At 40.4% G+C, this 20,037-nt stretch overlaps 1 protein-coding gene across 1 annotated transcript; it reads right to left on the bottom strand.

Annotated features, from left to right (window-relative positions):
- Positions 1-1,561: 1,561 nt before the first annotated feature.
- IGFBP3 (insulin like growth factor binding protein 3) lies at positions 1,562-19,045 on the bottom strand. The gene is made up of 4 exons (XM_030551446.1): positions 17,956-19,045; positions 13,829-14,055; positions 12,387-12,506; positions 1,562-3,659 (listed from the first exon to the last, which is right to left on the bottom strand). The coding sequence occupies exons 1-4, from the start codon at positions 18,326-18,328 to the stop codon at positions 3,534-3,536; spliced, it is 846 nt and encodes a 281-aa protein (XP_030407306.1). The 5' UTR covers positions 18,329-19,045; the 3' UTR covers positions 1,562-3,533.
- Positions 19,046-20,037: the final 992 nt, after the last annotated feature.

The raw sequence follows: 20,037 nt of genomic DNA on the forward strand, positions 1-20,037 counted from the left end.
GGCTGTGACCTAGGCTTTGATGAAAAGCCTAGGGAGTCCAAAAGGGCCACTGCACCAGGAGCTGCCATTGGGCAGGCCAAGGTGCCGGGTAAGGGTGCCGATCTCAAGTTGATGTGGACTGTCTGCTCCTACTCCTCCAGGACAGACACTGACTCTGAGGTGTCTGAAAACAATAACCATGGGGGAGCGGTACTTTTAGGCACCGAGTTTTCACACCGAGGGCTCAGGGACCAGGGTGGCTGCTGGGTGTGCTCCAGTGCCGGGGAGTGGCGTGTCAGGGTCGGAAATCAGCGGGCCATCATAGTGGGCTTTCCTCTTGAAGGAGCCCGGGGAACGACGTTGCCATTGACCTGTCCCATCTGGGAGGAGAGAACGGTGACGTTAGATGAAGCAGTTCTTAGGCCACTTCAGACGCCTCCAGTGTTGAAGGGAGGTGCAGCTCACAGCTCAGCCTCAGTGAGAGAGGAGGGTCCAGACTTAACCGCCCTTCTACATGGGCAGGAGTTGGCGTAACCATCACCGGTGGAGCAGCACTACTGTGGCCTGACTCGGGTCTAACAGCAGCAGGCTCCTCAGGCCTTGCAGGGGGAGAGCGACCCTTCTCTGGCTTCGTCTTCTTTTGCGGCACCGGCGATTGTGAACAGTACCTGTGTGCGGCAAGCCACAAGTGGAACCAGGACGGTGCCGTGAGTCCTTATCCTTACCTGGCACTGGTACGCATGCTGATGGTGGCGGAGCACTCTGCACCAAGGAGGAAGTACTCAGCGCAGGATCTGCTGACCCAGGGTCAGACTGGGGACAGAGTGCTGCTCTCTCTCTTTTAAAATCCTGGGCCAAAAGGTCTTACAAATGGCACAACAATCCTTCTGATGGCCCTCTCCTAAACACTTTAGACATGAGATGTGAGGATCGCTTCTGGGCATACACTTGCTGCAGGCTTTGCAGGTCTTGAAGCCTGGAGACCCCGGCATGCCCCGGCATAGGGAGAGTGTGGGAGGGGATTTCCCCCCCTCTCTCAAGGAAACTTATCTAATACTAACGAACTACTAACTACTCGCTAATAATGAACAATGGAAAACCATGGAGAACAATGTAAGAAACTGCTAAATGCGCTTGTTGAGACAAGCACAGGGAAGTTCCAGCTAACCGTCATTGGTGGTAAGAAGGTAGTGAGGGGGTGGTGGGTGGCCATGTAGGAGCTACTCCAGGGGGTGCCCAGGACGCCAATGGATGCTGCTAGGGGAAAAATCTTCCAGCTACTATGCATGTGCGTGCACACACACCTCATTAAAAGCAGCAAAGAGTCCATGTTGCATCTGACGAAGTGGGTATTCACCCACGAAAGCTCATGCTCCAAAACGTCTGTTAGTCTATAAGGTGCCACAGGACTCTTTGCTGCTTTTACATATCCAGACTAACATGGCTACCCCTCTGATACTTGACACACCTCATTGGAATTGACATGAACAAGCACTCGAAGAACAATTGTCATTATTAATTATTATTACTGAATATTGTTAAATATTGACTCCATTTCATGAATCCAGCCCTTAGTTTCATGTCTACAGTTACATGACATAATGGTGCTGTATACAATTTCTTCCTCATGTAAGAGTATGAGAGTAGATTGATTATACCTTTAAAAAAATGTTATTTCAATGTTTTCTTGGTAAAACTTTTACAATTGCAGTATTTTCATCTGTTCACAAATCTGTCTGAAACCCAAATATTCAGGACTGTACACATTTTGGAGTAACAATTATTTCACAAACTTGAGTTTGGATTAGGATTTGAGTTAGGATTTCAGTTTTACTCATGATGCAAGATCATTTTGTTAAGATTATAAACTTAGAAACTGCATGGGATGCAAGTAAGGCTGTTCAAATAGCCCAAGCCAAATACAAGGTTGGTGGCTGCAGTCACAAAAATTCCTGACTCGCCAAATATTCAATAGGACATTCAATTAATGTTGATTTTTTTTAGTTACACCACTCACTTATATGCAGCTTGTAATAAAACATTATTACTTTTCAAATCTTATCCCAGAAGGAAAAGATGCTCAATTCCGTAGGCCATATCCCACTACTGATTTTCATGTAGACCTTCCCATTAATTTTAATGGGAATCTGACTCCAATTGATGCCATATGCCAGATATTTGAAAGAACCACAAATTAAGAACATAGAACCTCTCTTCAGATTGAAAATTTAAGTGAATTCATGACAGAGAGACATATTTTTCAGAACCAAATGGTTACTCTTCTGCTCTTAAAGGCAAGCAGACAACTCCCAACGAAGTCAGTGGAAGTTACGACAATGCAATAGAAGAGTTGAGCCTCGAAAGTCCTAAAATTTAGGTCTATATCCTCTTTTCTGTATATGTTTGGCACGGACTTTAATAGGAGTTCCTCATGTAGAATGAAGGTAGAATATGGCCTTTAATTAGGTTTTTGTAGTAAGAGCATTAAAAACGGATACAAGCTTGTGTTTAAAAGAAGTATCATAAGAGGAAGGCAGAATATCCACAGACAGAAAATTAATCTAGTGTTAACAGTTTTAAAAAAGGGGAAGAAGGGAAAAAATTGTGTTTGAATAGCTGAAACAAGTAGGAGAGAAGAGTCGTTTATGGTCAATTTCAATGCAACTATTAATTGCTTATCTAACATCTAAGTACTACAGTGAGGTATACACTAGAAAAAACAACAGAAAGGTTCATTAAAAAGTTATTTTGATGGTTTTAGCTACTTCAAATAGGGAAATTCAGCCTCTTTAGGAAACTTTTTCTTCAGCCAGTAAATCTATTTTGGCTCATCCACGTTAAGTAACGGTATATATGCCATTCTATTTACAATCTCCTTTGTTTTTTGACTTCATGAATTCAGTAGCACACACCAAAATGAATGTGTAACATTTAGTATTCACATGTTACATTTAAATAACGTTTATTAAAAAACAATTATATTAAATACAGACTAACAGAATATTCATAATATACTTTACAGAAAAAAATAGCCATGTCTTTATTTTAGAAACATGTTTCTTTAAAAAGTTCTTTGAGATTTTTATAAAACATTTTACCCGTGAAGATAAGTGTCCCGTCAGACCTGTATAGAAAAAGCTTAAACTTTAAATCCTTGGGTTTTTTTTTAACATTTTTACAAGCTTACAATCTATAAATTCTTTAAAATAAAACACAGTATCTTTCGGGATCAAATTGGTCACAGGCCGTTATTTTAAAAAGTCAGTGGAGACTCCCTGAATCCATTCTGAAGTGCCTTTTTTTCTTTCTGGGGATAAATAGTGCAGATTTACTTGGGAATTCAGAGCTCCCTATGTTTTATAGAAAGCAGGAAGTGTGTCAGTGACGGGGTGCAGCTGCAGAGTCCGTAGAGTCAATGAATCCCCCAATATCAGTAGGAGACAGAACTTGTAACTCCAAGTCCAATGCAGTCCATGCTTTTTCCCCAGCCCCTCCAAGGTCTCTGATGGGTTGAACTGCCACACACAGATTCCACAGGAGATGGCACCAGCCCCTCATTTGCTTTCCAAGTTGTAGCAGTGGACATCTCCTTTTCCCTTTCCATCATATCCAGGAAGTGGCTGTCCATATTTATCCACACACCAGCAATAGCCTCTCTTTCGGCCTTTGGATGGGCGGCACTAAAACAAAATGAATGTAAGGTTCAGTTAGTACCATTTTTTTGGGTACAGCACGGATTTCAGTGAATTCTAATCTCTTTGATAGCTTCAGTAATATAACATGGCCAAATCAAAGTGAATAAATGGAATTCTGATTACCAGCACAAACGATTATAATGATATTTTATTTCTACTGCCAGTCAACTCTTAGGGATCTAATAATCCTACAATAAAACTATTCTTAGAAGCACAAAAAGGCAGCTTTATAAACCACTCCACATGATATTACACAGCACAGTTGTCCATTATTGAGCAAAACCAACTTCAGTGACACTACTTGCAACTGTAAAGGTTGTAGGATCTGGTCCTTCATTTGGGAAAAAACTCAACAGATTACTCTTGCCATACTAAGGGAGTACGTTTGGCAGAGACTGCACTCGCAGCAATAACACCTCAGCTTGCATCTGTTTGACAAAGGCATTTCAGTACTGTAGTTGACGTTTATTAGCAGATATATAATACCCTGCAACAGAGTTATCACTTCAACAACTGCTAGGTATTTTAGAGCTTTACATATATAATTTCCTATAAATAATGTTGCCTGCATATTAATCCATGAACTAAGTAATTTATAGAGAAAGCACTTGCCTAGCAGGACTAATTATCTATACAAGCCAATCTGAAATTGTAATACATAGTGTGTTTATGCTTTCGCTATAAATTATTTATATATCTACATAAAAGATGAAACTTTGCCTAGAAATAATAATTTAGTACAGGAAAGATGGAAAACCAAGTACACTAAAGAGATTCTTCTAAAGACCCCAAGAATTACAAAGAGAATCTAAGGCAGCATACACAGTTCCTGATCACATATTGCATATCACATTCCTCAGCTAGACCCAGTCCAGCTGAAAGGTAACTGTGACGGTTTTCTTCTATTACAAGGGGAAGCACCTCTCTCTAATAGTTGTGCAATGTCATATTAAGCATTCTACAGTCAACTCCTTCCCAGGATGGAGTCACAATCTATGTCAACTGGACTTGTGGGATTTTATGGTTGTAGACTCACTGAATGATCTATTGCAGAGACAAGTTCATCAGAACTACAATGACCACCATTTAGTTGGTGAAGACTCTTAAAGAATCTGTGGAACAAATTTACCAGGCTCTTGCTAGATGACAACTACAACAGATATGTTACCTAGGGACAAGAACAGAGAAGCCATGTAGCCTGAAGACCTTGCCCGCCCTCTGCCACCAAAAATAAAAATACACAAAAAAAAGAAGCCTATCTCCACCTTCTTTGGAAGGAACAAGAGAACTCATTCTCCATAGCAAGCAGGTGGTCTGTACACATTTCCAGCTCACAAATTTTATTAATTGAGGATGAAATGTATCCATATTGAAAGAGTCTATAGAAGACCTATGCAGGCACCAATTAAGTCCTCAAAAGAAGGTTTAAGTAGAATTTAAACGGCGCATAGGCCTCTGCATAGGAATCCATTTCACCCTTATAACAAAGTTGATTGGTCCATGATCCAGGAGCCACTAATTTTCCCATCCAAGGCCGCACAGTGCAGCACATACAGTCCCTGCTAGTTGAAGACTGTGGAAAGTGGTGAACTCATTTGCTCCTTTATCTCTATCCCTAGCCAGCTCCACAACTCCCCACCATGGACTTTTGGGGAAAGAGATCTCTTTGGGGTTTCCATCATTGGAAAATTTTCTTTGGATTCCATCATCCCGCCATAAAGCGAAGGTCACCCATAGCTTTTCAGGGCTTGCACGGTTCAGAAAGCTAGATATTGTGCTGAACAGACTCCTCTCCCTGAGGAATGTTTGGTTTTACCATGTTTATTATGGTACATGAACTAAGAGCACTCAGTCTAACTGAAAATAAGCAGTCGTTTAGATTCACTGATTCCAAAGGCCAGAAGATGATTATCTAAGTCTATATTCTTGTTACATCTTTGTGCAGGAAGACCAAATATCATGTCACATGCCGAAATAACACAAAGCTTTCTCTTCTTCAGAACCTTTCTTTTGCAGCCGTCCTGCATGCAACAATCGTAGTCACTTAAATGGCAGTTGTGCCAGAAGAAATGTCTGCAAGATCAGGTCCAAACTAAACAAATGCTTGTTTTCTGAGAGAGAAAAGCATCACTGGCCAATTGAAAAAAGAGCTGCATTAGTAATTTGCCTAATTATCTGATTACCTTTATTTGAATCACAAGTTAGCCATTCAGTCAGTTGTCCTTAAATATAAATCCAACATGGATTTTATCCTTTTACGTTATTTAACAAGCCCATTAATGGGAATTTTTCCATTAACTTTAATGGGCACTAGATCAGGACCTAACTGAAGTGGTAATGTTTAACCCTTAAAATTCTTTGGCATCAAAATAATTTAATCCACAGTCCACATTTCTTTTATTATAACAAGTTCATAAATCAGGAAACTAAGGCAGAAATTATTAAGTGATTTTCCAAAGGACACACAGTGAGTGTTTGAGTAAGGATTTCCTAACTCCCAGCCTGATATTCAGTCCACTAGACTGTACCTCTGCTAATAACTGTAACATATCCTCCTTGCTTTTAGAGGTACTGTATGAAGTGTGTTGCACAAATCTCAATGGTTCAAAGGAACTGACTTTGATTACTGTCAAAGACATACATATATAAACCAAATTATCAGTTTAAAAAGTTGGTCTCATTTTTAATATCATTTTATTTTCTACAATCTCATCATTGACTTTCAGAATTAAATACAGCTAGAAGCCACCTTTCATTTCTTCTAATTAGCTTGTTTTGGGCAAAACTCTCAGATCTGCTGTGTGCCCTAGAGATAAGAAGCAAAAATAATGCTTTGTCTCCAAAGCAACACAGAAATGTTTTTCAGATCTCTCAAGTTCAAAACAAGGATTTGCACTGATTGCCCAGCACTGGGGCAAGGGACAAACATAGCTGTCATAATAGTTTTATCTGGCCCCAAAGGGATGTTTTTATTCTAAAATCCCATATTTTGCATTCTCTTGCCCTGACATCAAGTGAAATGATAGACAGTGCATATCAAAAAGACATCTCTTATTCTGTGTATTGTATACCAGTGGGGCCAGATTCTTGGGCTCAGCTCCAGCTGCTTTGTGCTGCCTCAGAAGTGCAAAACAGCTGGAATGATGCCCTAAATGGGGCAGCTGAGGATTTCCTCTGACAGAGGGGCCAGATGCCAGCCCTATTTCCCCCTGCTCCGTCCCCTCCACAGAGGAGTGCAGAAGGGACATGGCAAAGCATAAGGGCCACCACTTAATTCCTGGTCAGTACAGTCGTCCCTATGGGACTGCAATTGGCATAACTTGGAGTAGCCTTTAGAAAGCTCTAATTTACAGCAAAGGTTATTTTGGCCTCTGGCTGGCCCAGGATTGGGGGAGCTTTCTCTTAAATGGAGCTATGCCAATTCACATCTCCTGAAAAGCTGGTCATTTATGTGGATTTGGGATAATTCGTAGAGAATCTTAATTCTATACAAAATTGTTTGCTTGCTTGAGACAGATATACCCCCGCACCATGAAACTATACCCATATACCACAGTACTATCGTATAACCTTACATAAATGACTGAGGCATGAGTAAGTAGGGATCAACGTCTAATAGATCTGGTGTGGTATATAATAAACAAAGGGGTCCTATTATGCTCTGGAGAAGTCCCTCCAAATTCCTCTTTATCACTTCCTGTCTTTTACACGATTTACTTAAGGTTTGAACACAGATTTCTTTACAGCCCATCAGTGTCACTCCTCACTTCCAGGGGGCATGATGACAGTGACTCTGTGTCATGTTTCCAGGTTCTGAGGATCTAGGAGCAAAAATTAAATTAGGGACTCAGACTCTGATCCCGCTACTCTAGAATAACCACGAAGCCAGTCTTCCAGTTTTACCTTTAAACCGATGTTTACCAAGAAGCATCGGTCAAGAAAAGTGAAGTAAATAACAAATATTCATTTAAATGGACAGAGAGTGGAGGGAAGAATTCCTTTCAGAACTGTTCATGTAGCTTCCAGTACCACTGACTCTCCTATTTGATTTCATGTTGTACATCACATGGCTTGGCAAGATGATAAGTTTATATTGGCCACCACATTTATTTGATAATTTCCCCAGGCTCCTGATTTAAAAATAATTAAATATAAAAAAATACTTTCAATTGCTTTACATGATGTATCTGGATAGATAAAATTCCTTTACAGCAAACCTCTCACTCATTAAAACTACCCCTGAGGGTGTCTGGAAAGTCAATTATTAGATAACCCAAATCAAATCCTGAAGAACAACTGCATTCAACATGTCCCCGAAGAGCCAGTCAGTGAGGAAAAGAGGTGGTTCATGTGAACATGAAGAGGAAAGCTTTCTTATGTAAGACTTTATATGGCTCTTCTAGATGATCATGATACCTCACTAGATTTATCCCAGACCTAACACTTACCTGTCAAATGCTGGTCCTTCATAACTATGGCCCTACCAAATTTATGGTCCATTTTAATAAATTCCATGGTCATAGCATTTTAAAAATCTTGAATTTCACTATTTCAGATATTTAAATCTTAAATTTCACAGAGTTGTAACAAAGCATGAATATTTATTGAAAAATGGCAAAATATAAATATGTAAATCCCTTAAGTCAGCATTTCTCAAACTGGGGTTCCTGACCCAAATGGGGGTGGCAAAGCTGTTGGGGCTGGGGGGGGGAGGTTCATGGTATTGCCACCTTTACTTCTGCTCTGCCTTCATAACTGGATAGCTGGAGCACAGCGGCTGCTGGACAGGTGCCAAGCTCTGAAGGCAGCACCGCCACTAGGAGCAGTGCAGCCTTCAGAGCTGGATTCCTGGCCAGCAGCCGCGGCTCTCTGGCCACCCAGCTCTGAAGGCAGTGCCGCCACCAGCAACAGTGCAGAAGTAAGGGTGGCAATACTGCAACCCCTTTACAATAGGCTTGAGACCCCCTTTTGCGTTGGAAAAATGCTGTGTACTTGTATATACTTTTACCCTATGGTATAAAAGAGTATAGCATAGGGTAAAAGTACACAAAAGACCGGATTTCATGGGGGATTGGTAGGGCCCTATTTATAACCATATTGTTTCTTTGTGTCAGTTCTGCACTGCACTGTATAGCCTGGCACTATGCTGAAATACATTGTACTACTGGACTGTATCTATATGTATCTACAAACATACAATTTGCACTCACAAAATGCCTTTATTGTCTTAAGATCTCAGAGCATTTATTAACATTTTATTTGATTCTCACGGCACCTTATGAGGTGGGTACTAATATGACATTAAGCTGATGCCAAAAGGCCCTAATCATGCAATTTGCTCTGTATGAGCAAATGCTTATGTCCATGAATTCAATGGGGATTCGTTTGCCTGTGTGGAGCAGCTTGCAGGATCAAGGTCCGTATCAGTGGCAGAGCCAAAGAGGAACACTGGAGGAGTTTTGATTCCAACTCACTGCTCTAACCATTACACCACAAAGCTTCCGATATGACAGCTAAACTGCTTTGGTAAAGAATGAACTACTTTTACAAAATATGCAAACAACTTGCTAACCTTCTCAGGGCAGCATTCTTTGGAGATGGTGTGCCAGCATAGTGCACTGAGCTGCATATCCAGCTACTTTAGAGGTACTAGCAGAAAGCCAATATTTCCATTATTAAAAATGCCTGCCTTATAGGACAGTGAAAATCTTATTATTTAGGAATGATTTACTATTTCCTAGTATAACACGCTGAATTCTTCTGTCATAATGTGGACACTAATGAGTTACAAATGCTAAATGATGTCAATAGTAGCAACGCAGGAAATTCATACGATAACCTAGTTTTATGTTATTCAGATTAGATATGTTCTCTCAGTTCCTAAAGTATCAGACCTAAATTTACGATGCTGCAAAAAGCAGGGCAATCACTACATTTTCCATAGGGCAGCAAGTGCAATCTATTATATATGTACTTATTTCTCAGACCTATTGTGGTATTTAATTTTAGAAAGATATTGTAAACATATTACTTTGCATTTTTGTGAGCTGCAGACTGTACCCTTGACACCTACCCTAAAGTTAAGGCCTGCATTACAATTTGATAGCAGTACTAAGTGTTGGTTGGCACTAGCTCAGTCCTAGCTCGTGTTGATTCCACCTGTGCTCATTGAGGGCTTGATTCTGCAAGATGCTGAGGCTCCTTCAATTCCTGTTGAAGCCAGTGTGACATACAGGCATCTGGCAGGACAGGGCATATCTGTAACTACCCCTCAATCCTTTGCCATAGATGCCACCATGATAGGCCACTAAATGTAGTGCAGGAACTCTCTCTGAAATTCAGCAGATGCAGTTTTAAAGCTTCTGGTGGAACATGCACTACATAATTTAGAGTGCAGAAGCAGCCCCCCTTACATGGCATCTTCATCTTACTCTATTAAATGAATAGCTTTGAATGATGACTAGAACTGACATCAAGGTACACTTATTTTAATATCATTTTTTGGAATGGGGAAGTGCCCATTGCCATTGCTCAAAAATGCACCTCAACATTTTGGTGCCTGTGGATCTTGTTATTTATTATTTATTTATGGTAGTACCCAGGAAAGCACCTAGCATAGAATAACACGAAGAAAGAAAGTCCATTCCATAAAGAGCTCACAATTTGAGCTGCAAGTTGACAAAAGTACTGCAGACAAGTTCTGCAAGTGGACAAAGTAGAGCATATTCTTCGGTCTTCTCCAATAGCTAAAGCAGCACAAGGACTATAGTTAGTAACAAAAAGCATATCTCTTGGAACTCTGCTAAAATATCTACTGCTTTAAATAAACTAAACACTTCTATGCCATAGGAACAAGCACACAATCTTGGTTCCCACTGCGAGGGTCAGTGTGGTCCTTAGTCCACTGAATAGCTTCATTGAAATCAATGGTATTTTGGAATGAACGCAGATTGAGGGCTGCGACCTGCATATGGCCCTACGTTAATTTACATCAAGTTAAAATATCATGGAACAAGAATTCACACCAGCTTAAATGAGATCTTCAACCCAAAAAAAGAAACTTGTCCCACTTAAGAACATCACCAGCTGCTCAGGAAAAGCTAGAGTGAATAGATGAGCTATGCAGCATGCCCTAAAGGTCAACAAACATAGGCACTGTCAGACCAGTGGAAGAAGTGTATTCTAGAGCCAAGAGTTCCGACTGAGAGTGCCTATCATCAAATCTGCAGAGATTGCTGATCTCAGTTGTTGAGATGCTACATAAGAGGAAGGGCTGTCTCTAAGGGTACACCTGTGCTGAAAAAAGGTGTGTTCTTAACTCATGTTAGCTAACCTGGGTTAAAACAGTAGTGATGCCACAGCAACTTGGCTTTTAACTCAGGTTAGAAGCTTGAGTTAAAGTTTATGAAGCAGCCTGGGGTTGAACTTGAGCTGCTAACCCAAACTAAAAGCTGAGTTGCTGTGCCTTCACTGCTACCTGAGTTCAAGTTAGCTAAAGCAGATTAGCTAACCAAGTTAAGAACATACATTTTTTGGAGGTTTTTTGTTTTGTTTTTTTCAGACTAGTCATACTTGAAGAAATCCATGATCCAAGCAACAGAGAGCAGCAGGACTTAAAGTGAAGTCCATGGATGAGTGGTAGCAAAGTCGGGACGGTTGCTCACTTCACTTTCATTTCCAACTGATAAAAACCAGTAGAAGACAGCTAAAAATACATGGAATGCTTTCATAATTTTATTTTCTAGCATAAGCACTGCTGTGGTTACCACAGGGATGTGAAAGGAGAAATGGGTTTGAGTAATCACGAAAGGGAGGGGGAAGGAAGGTGCACCACAATACAAATTCTCTTTAAAGACGTGATCCAGCCTCTGAAAAAGCTTGAGAACCTCTGATATAAAGCTCTGTAAATTTAAAACTACACCTTAAATTGCACCAAGAAACTAATTCAGAGCCATTGCAATCTACTAAACATTGGAATTATGGGCTCTGACATGAAAAAACACTAAGCAAGGGCCCTGATAATTATTCTCCACTAGCCAAAGTTTCTTGAGAGCCCTTCATGGGCAGCCTTAAGTAGAGCATGTTGCAATAATTCAGTATGGAGATAACAAGACACGAATAGCTGTGGTGGTGTCTATATTTGTCAAGAAACCAAATGCAAATGGAAAACCAAAGTGGTTGAGAGACCATCATTACTGAAGAGTAAATACTGAGTGTATCACTTTCACTATAACATGACATAGATTTTGGAAGTGATCTCTGCAGTGTATAAAGGACAGATACATGGCTTTCTCAAGTTGCTTTTTGTAATGTGACCTAATCCAATTCTTCTAGGAACTCTTAAGCAGCTATTTACAATTCAAAGCATTTATCTATTACAGTCATATGGTGACTCCAACAGCTAACACAGTAGAGGTAATGCTTTTTTTAAACTGATGGGCACTGATATCCAGGGCTCTGGCCAACCCATGTGTGATTGGGTATGAAGTTTCTCAGATTAATCTGTTGTCAGGAACGACAGCAAATAAAAACACTGTCCACACCTGACATGGCTTGGTGCTATGCCACCAGGTCCAAAAGTAATGTTTCAGTGAAGTGCTATGTAATGCACATGAACATTACTAGTAATATTAAATTTGACTTCGTATTAACAGATAACGATGTGGAAAAGCTGAAATACACTTACTAAAATGATCAAGAAATATTACTCACTTGTTTTTTCTTGTAAAATCCCTTCTTGTCACAATTTGGAATATGGAATCCTCTTGGACTCAAGACATTCTGGATCTTTAAGTGATTTAATGTATCTTCCATTTCTCTACGGCAGGGACCCTGTCAATGAACATGTTTTAGAAAACACAAATGAAATCTTCTCACTCAAACCCTGTCTCCTATATTCTTAAAAATAGTAAATCTGTAGACATTAAAAAGCACTAAGCAGCAAAAAACTCTGAAAAATAGGGTGATGGATCTGACCAGAAATGAATAGAAAGAGCCACACTTCATTTTTTAGCATGCTAGCTTGAATCCTGCAAGCACAAGTCTGACTACTGACAGGCTTGCTCCCAGCTGCTGTGTAGCCATACCCTAGAAGCCCTAGTTCTGGACCACTGGCCCATAATCTATCATCAGCCCTCACAGCTACCTAAAATGATAATTCTGCTATACACAGATTTATTTTTTGAAAGAAGGACATTCTGAACCCCTCATACACTGATGTGCTTTAACTGGAATGTCTGACTTCAGTAATACATTGAACATGCTGGAAAATCAACCTTGCTAATTTATCTCAGCTGCCATAAACTCTCTGCATGGAACTCACTACTTTGTATAGATTTTGAAGCCTTCTTTTTGCAGAAGAAAGATACGTCTGGATCACCCATGAACATACTGATGAAGTGCCAAAGTATACCCAAGCAATATTTTGTATGCCTGTTGGCACTGGTATGAAGATAACCAGATTGTCTGCCAAGAGCAGTACATGAATCATAGTTTTACCTGCCCACATTCCCTGTACCTAGGCTGCCCTGCAAATCTTCCCATATACTGTAAATAAGGAATAAGAAACAGTGGCAGCTCTTAACCCTATGGTCATTACCTACTGACATTTACAATGTGACAGAACAATCGCTACAAATCTAGATACAGATTTGTGTGCACTAGGCACATTTGATAATCAGTCAAAAGCTGGTACTCAGTGCCATGCTAGAGCACTTTCCATACTTTGCTTCCTGGAGCACAGACTCAGACCTTTGGATTGAATGTAAGGCCTTCTTTTTTGTGTTACCCTTTCTTTCTTGCCAGTGGGTAATCAAATCTCATCAAGCAGTTATTAGTCCTAGATTGAATCTATTCACACCCACGTGTGATAACTACAGGTGAGATTAAGCTTTTTACTGTCCAAGGTTTACTATTGATAATCAGATTAAAAACAAACACTAGGCCTCTGTGTTTTCCAAATGTAATCTGTCTGGCCTGCTGACCCTCTGTATTTGCATCTCCAATAGTTTTACTGGTCACACAGTCAAAACTCCTTAAATGGCTACACAATTACCACCATCTGGTTTTCTATTTATCTTGTCAAATACAGCATGCCAAAAAAAAAAAAAAAGCATGAGAATGTATTCATCTTTTCTACTTATAAAAATACTTACATATTCAGTCTCTTGTTTGGATTCAGAAGAGAAATTCAGTGTATCTGTACTTTGTGAATCATATTCCACTTTGTACCGCTGTGTATTTTTGGCTTGTCCTTTCCTGATGATATCTATTTTGGTGTGATGTGGATGTGATTTGGAATCTGACACCCTGTGAGAGTTAGGGATGGCCTGATTCTCTATGCTACTGGCATTCTGGTCTTCTTCTGAATCACTGGAATTTCCTTCAAATAAAATAAATTCAACAAAGAAACAAAGTTAATTATGCAGTTAAGCCTACGAGCACAATAGCTTATTTTTTAAAAAATCTATTTTTTCTTTTCTTTTTTATTAAGAAACACAGAAAGCCTTAAATGCATAGCGTTCTCTGAGCAGCAATGTCTGTATTTCGTGACCAGAAAGAATTCTAATGTCCTCAGGACTGAAATATCTCGTAAACTCCTAGTAATTCTTTTAAACTCTGCCATTCCACTGTCACTGTTGTTTGCTACTAATTATAAATCTTGCTTTTCTACTTAATTGTATGAAAAATTTCATTTATATTTTACATCAATTTGTTTTTTTAAATCATGGCTATTTAAGCTGAATATATAGCCAATTGCTTCCCTTAATTGGAAGTGTTTTTTCTCACCAGAAGGGGGCAGATTTGCACTGGGACTTGATCATTTCCAGAGTTGGATCTGAATCAGAAATCTGTTATCAACTTTACCAATAAAAGACATGCAAAAAATTCAAATAATTTATTTCTGCCCTAGAACTGATTTTATTATCACTTAGTAACAATAATGAATTCCTGTAATGTCTTATGATGATTAGTATTCTGTAAGGTAGTGTCTCTCCTGTATATCTTCTCCAGGAAGGGAATTAACAAAGAGATATTACTAAATAGAATACTACCATGTTTATTTTTAATGGGCCTTAATACAGTTATTTCTTAATTTTCTCCCACATACTGCAAAAATTTGATAAGTTAAATTTTACTTAGTTGATAGAGAATTTTCCAATTTGATTCTATTTTTATATGAAACACATTTCAGATTATGAACACAACACTGCCATCCACTCTTCCATAGTATCAAAGAACAAACATCCTGCTTATTTGCTTTTCACTCTGAGTCAGAAGAGTTTAAAAATATTTTCTTCTCTATCTCTTTTCCATAGAAGTAAAAGAAAATAAAGTGCCCCAGAATATTGTTCAGGCATAATGTTTCCATATACTTAAGATTATGTGACTATACTATACTATACTATACAGGACTCTTCCAGTGTAAATGCAGATGGCTGCATTTCCTCTAAGATATTTTTAAAGTTTATATCTCTTTATCAGTTAAGTCAGACTGCTTGCTGCATTTCAGCCCTTTGGCGGCAGGCCATCTGAACTTTTTTTTAAAAAGGAAAGGAAATCACATTGGAAATGTAAAATGATAACTTATGTTCAGGGCACAGATTACTTTTAATACTGTTGCTTCCATGCTATACTAAAGTTAAAGCATAAAAGCTATATTAAAATAGTGCTAAAAGGTTCACTAAAAAGCACCAAAGCCAAGAAATTCATCATTAAGACTGAAAGTCTTCCTAACATATCCCACTGAGTCCAACAATTTTAGCATATATGGCACTAAGGCCCCTGCAATACAGAGGCACAAGGAGGAGGAGGAGGGATCAGAGTTAACATCCTGTGCCAGTGGTTGTGGTGTAGCCACTGCTGGCAGTAGACATAATTGACCAGGAAAATCCAACTCCCAGCGCAAATGGATTAAGGAAGTTTAAGTCTTAACTCTGAATTTCTGGCTTTTGTGGGTTTAACTCAGACTCTCAGCGGTATTTGAACATATTTTTTGTGGTTTAATTTCTTTTTTTTTTTAGTAGTATTTTTTTTTCTCATTCTCAATGATGTTTGGAAGTGTTAATACAATAGAACATAATAATCTAGATCTCTTAAATCTAAATGATTTGCCCAATAGCATTTTGCAGCCATTCTAATTTATTAACCATGTACATATAGAAAGTATTTTAACAAGCATTATATAACCAACAGATTACAACGGCCACTTCACAGTTTATATAATTAATCATGCCAATCTGTGCTTAAGCAGTTCTCAAATCAGATTTAAGAGCTATGACTACAATTTTTTATAATGTCAAGACACACCGTATTGCATCAGTTTATTCTACAGAGCTGTTGTCATGTTAATTACATACTCATTCCTATCACATTCAAAACCATCATGAGAAAAGCACAGGGAGAGTTGCCTTTTTCTTTTACTAATAATATTATAATAGTCCCTTAAAATGTGAGCTGTATTAATGCCAGAAAGATCTAACGCACTAGAAGTTAGTGGCCTTCTAAATCAGGCATTAAAATAACATTTTAAAATATAAATCTATGTAAAACTCTTTTTTAGCATTTGCTTTAACTTAACAAGGATAAAAAACAATTTTACATGGTATTCTACCTATCTGTAAATGTGGAAACAGATTCAATCCTATTCTGAGAGTTTGTTGTATGCTAGAATCTGTACTGGAAACTTGGATTCAGGATTGAAACTCTAGTAGTCCCTTAAAGAGGCAGGCACTAAGCATGGCATTGGTTCAGCAGATTTCTTCCCTCTTGAAAACTAAGCACTCAACTTGTATTCCCAGGAAGGGGCCTACCTTTCACTTTATACACAGGGTCAAAGTTCCCATTGACTTTAACAAGATTTTGTCTGAATAAGGAGTGCAAGAATAGGGCTTTAGTATTTTAACTATTTAGGGCTGAAGTTAGTAAGAGATCCGGAACAGAAGTGAGAGTCCAAAGCCATCTACCTCTTCCTTTCCTCATTATATATACAGCTCCAAAATAATAATGATAACTGATAATTAGCATTGTCAATTTCCACCCTTTGGATGGATACCCCCCTCATCCAGGATTCCTTTTAAGGTAGAGTTAACAGCATCAAGCTCTTATATGAAGGATGTTGCCATGTCTTTCAACGAGGTTTAAAACTTCACTCAGCACGTTCTGAACTCTCCCTCTTTCAAATTGTTACTGCTGGTGAGCAGCACAAAAATAAGGCATTTTGTGCTCCTGCAGCCCTGGCGGCCACTTCCTCTCACACAGCTAAGGAGAGGCCAGCCAAAGAGTGCCTGCAACCCAGAAGAAAAACTCCACGCTGCTTTAAAAACAACAGCGCCAAACCTTTTGACATGCTTTCTTATAAAGTAGATGTTACATCCTCGATATTGCTTAGTAAACTCTCTAATGGAATTTGTGCAAATATTAATTGTGCTTTCCTGATCTGAATCCCAACTTTCCCTGATTCTGAACATTGTAAAATGTGCATTCTTACAGAAGTTGTTCCAACCTTCCCTCCCTCTTAAAGAAACACTCTAAATGATTTTACTTACATGAGAGCACTGGTAAGGTTAATTTTTACCTATCGGTTATTTGCAAAAGTGTACCCATAGTATTCACCCCTTTTAAAACTACCAGCCTCTGATACTTTGTTTCAAATAGTCAATAACTTTCCAGCCTGGGAAAATATTTGTCCCATTTTCTGTGTACTCCTTTCTTCTATGAATTTTACAAGTAATTCATCCATTTTTAATCTCTCAGCCTGGCAGACCTGCCTCCTCAGTCACTCAGTTCAAAGGGAGAAAGACTCCCTCATATTTTTTTAAAAAAAGCATCCTCACCTCTGTTGCAAGGAAGGATTTTGCAACAGCGGACATTAAAGAACCTTTCTTGTCCTGTCCCTCATCCAAATGATCCTAAACTTGACACACAGCCCTAGATCTGACCACGAGATCAGAAAACACGACCATTTATTTTGAAAAGCAGGAATTACCACGTCAGTCTTAACAGTGCACTAAGACTGGAGTTTTGTTTAAGAATCCATCCGCCAGGAGTTGGCTGCAATACTTGGGTGGCGCTTAACAGAAACATTTTTGCAGTAAGAGAGTGGTTTTCTTTTCTTTTCTTTTTGTTTTGGTGTGTGCAAACTAAACTTTTTTTTTTTTGCATAAAGGCAACTGATTGATAGATTGATTTGCATCAAACCTTTTTGGAGGGGCTTTTTTTCCGGTGGCATTAAACAACACAAACACATGTAGAATGAACGGCTGGAGCCTGCTCTCCTTACCTGGAACATGTGGTCCTTGCAAGAGGAAGGTCCGCAGCTTGCTGCCCGTGGTCACGTTGGTGCAAAGCCCCCTGCCCTCCAGCAGCGCCTGCAGGGGTCTGAGCTCCCCTCGGCGCGGCTGGCAGCTGAGGCCGGCTCCGCAGCGCTCGCTGTACACCCCGCACGGGCGCCCCTCCTGCAGGGCGCAGGTCAAGCAGCAGCCGCAGCCCGGCTCCCGCACCAGCTCGGAGCACTCGGGCGCCAGCGGCTTGCACTGCTCCAGCGCCCGCGAGTCGCAGGGCTCGCACCGCACCACCGGCCCCACCGCCAGCGCCCGCCGGCTCAGCAGCGCCAGCGCTGCCACTGCCCACAGCGCGCAGAGCCGCGCCACCATAGCAACAAGCGCAGGGGGGGCTGGAGAGGGGACGAGGAGCAGCAGCCGCAGAGAGAGCAGGAGAGGGACAGAGCCGCAGCCACACGCGCACCGAGCCCGGGGCAGAGCCGTCCCCACCACACGAGGGGGGACTCACAGGCACTCGCCCCCCAACACAGGCGAGGGGAGACCAGCCCAGACCCCTGCCACGGAGGTTCAGAGCAGAAGGCTCAAGCCCCAACCGCTCGCCCCCCTAACAGAGCCCAGGAGGCTAAAGCTACCGTCACCCCCTGTCTGCAGCTGGGACCCGCCACCCCCTCACAGCCCCCCTTGCAGGAGGAAGAGCAGCTAGCGCCCAAGACGGCTTGTTGCTTCCTTCCCCTCCAATAGCTCCCAGATCACTTGGCTTTCACACTGATTTCTTGCCGCAGACACAAATTTGAAAATAAAATAAATTAAAAAAAAATCAACAAAAAAAAATACCCAAACCGAGCAAAATGGTCTGGCTAGGAGGAAACGTGGTCCCAAAATGATCACGGAAAGAGAAGAGAGCAGAGGGGAAATGAAGGAGAAAAAATAAATTAAGAGAGCAAAGTTCCCTTCTTTTTATTCTCTTTGTTGCCTGCTATTGGCTTCTACTCTCTGTAACTCTGGGCTCCCATCTGTTCCCTCATTCAGCAGAACTTCTTGCCTATATACAACTCCTGCTTAGGACACGCCCCGGACTATGAATAATGAACAACTCTGGCACTGCAGGAGAAGGGGAGTGACTATCGAAATCCAGATTTCGGTTCAGAAAGTACTGTAAAGCGCGGGGGGAGGGAGGGGGACGACCCCATGGTTGTGAGCTGAGTTTAAGTGCCCTTCTGAGAAACCCCTCTTTGAGGAGATGGCCGCTGGGACTGACTTTGGGCAGAGAGAGAAAGACTACATCGTATGCGTTTTGTTCTCCTTCCTCCACTCCCCTTGGCACTGTGAGAGGAGACACGAGCACAGCTAAATGAGAGTGCCCTTTTTGGATTCCTGTCTACAATCCTGTCCACACTGGAGCTGATTGATAGCCCAAGACAACCTGGGAGGCGTGCCTGTTAACACACACAGTCAGGTTTAGGACATACCTTGGACTAGCTTCCATCTCACACTGACAGTTGCAACTTATTGGGAAAACTGGAATATCTATTTATTTCTCTCTCTCTGACACTGGAACACGGTACTTTCGGTGAAGCTGATGTTTGAATGTTCCTCCTAAGTATCTTTTTAAAAGTGCTCTCTGAACTCTTAAGACTTTACCTCCTTGCCAAGACAAAACAGTTTACATAACTACTTCCTTTTCCAATTCTGAAATGCAAAACTGGATTTTGCACAGTGAATTTAAACTTTTATCAGTGCAATTGCAACTTCTGTTCTTGTTTTTTTTAAACATCCCACTGTGCTTGGTTATAATCTTAATCAAGAAAACTTTTAAAGTAGCATAGGCGATGTTTCTGTATATTGTATCTTAATATGTTACATACTACAGATACTTAGACCCTAATTTGTTTATGTACATACGTATGGCCTTTCACCCGTAAACATTTTTCCTCGTGAGTGAAAATTAATAGCGCTTCCAAAATACTGTCTAGCAAAACTGTTTCCTGTCATGGAAACGAAACGAACCAGAATACGAATCTGTTTCCAAACCATTTCTTGGCACTGAGATTCCCCTTTGAGTGATTCTTGTCGATCCGGTT

This window comes from Gopherus evgoodei, chromosome 2 (assembly GCF_007399415.2).
Source record: "Gopherus evgoodei ecotype Sinaloan lineage chromosome 2, rGopEvg1_v1.p, whole genome shotgun sequence".
In the NCBI taxonomy this organism is placed as follows: domain Eukaryota; kingdom Metazoa; phylum Chordata; order Testudines; family Testudinidae; genus Gopherus; species Gopherus evgoodei.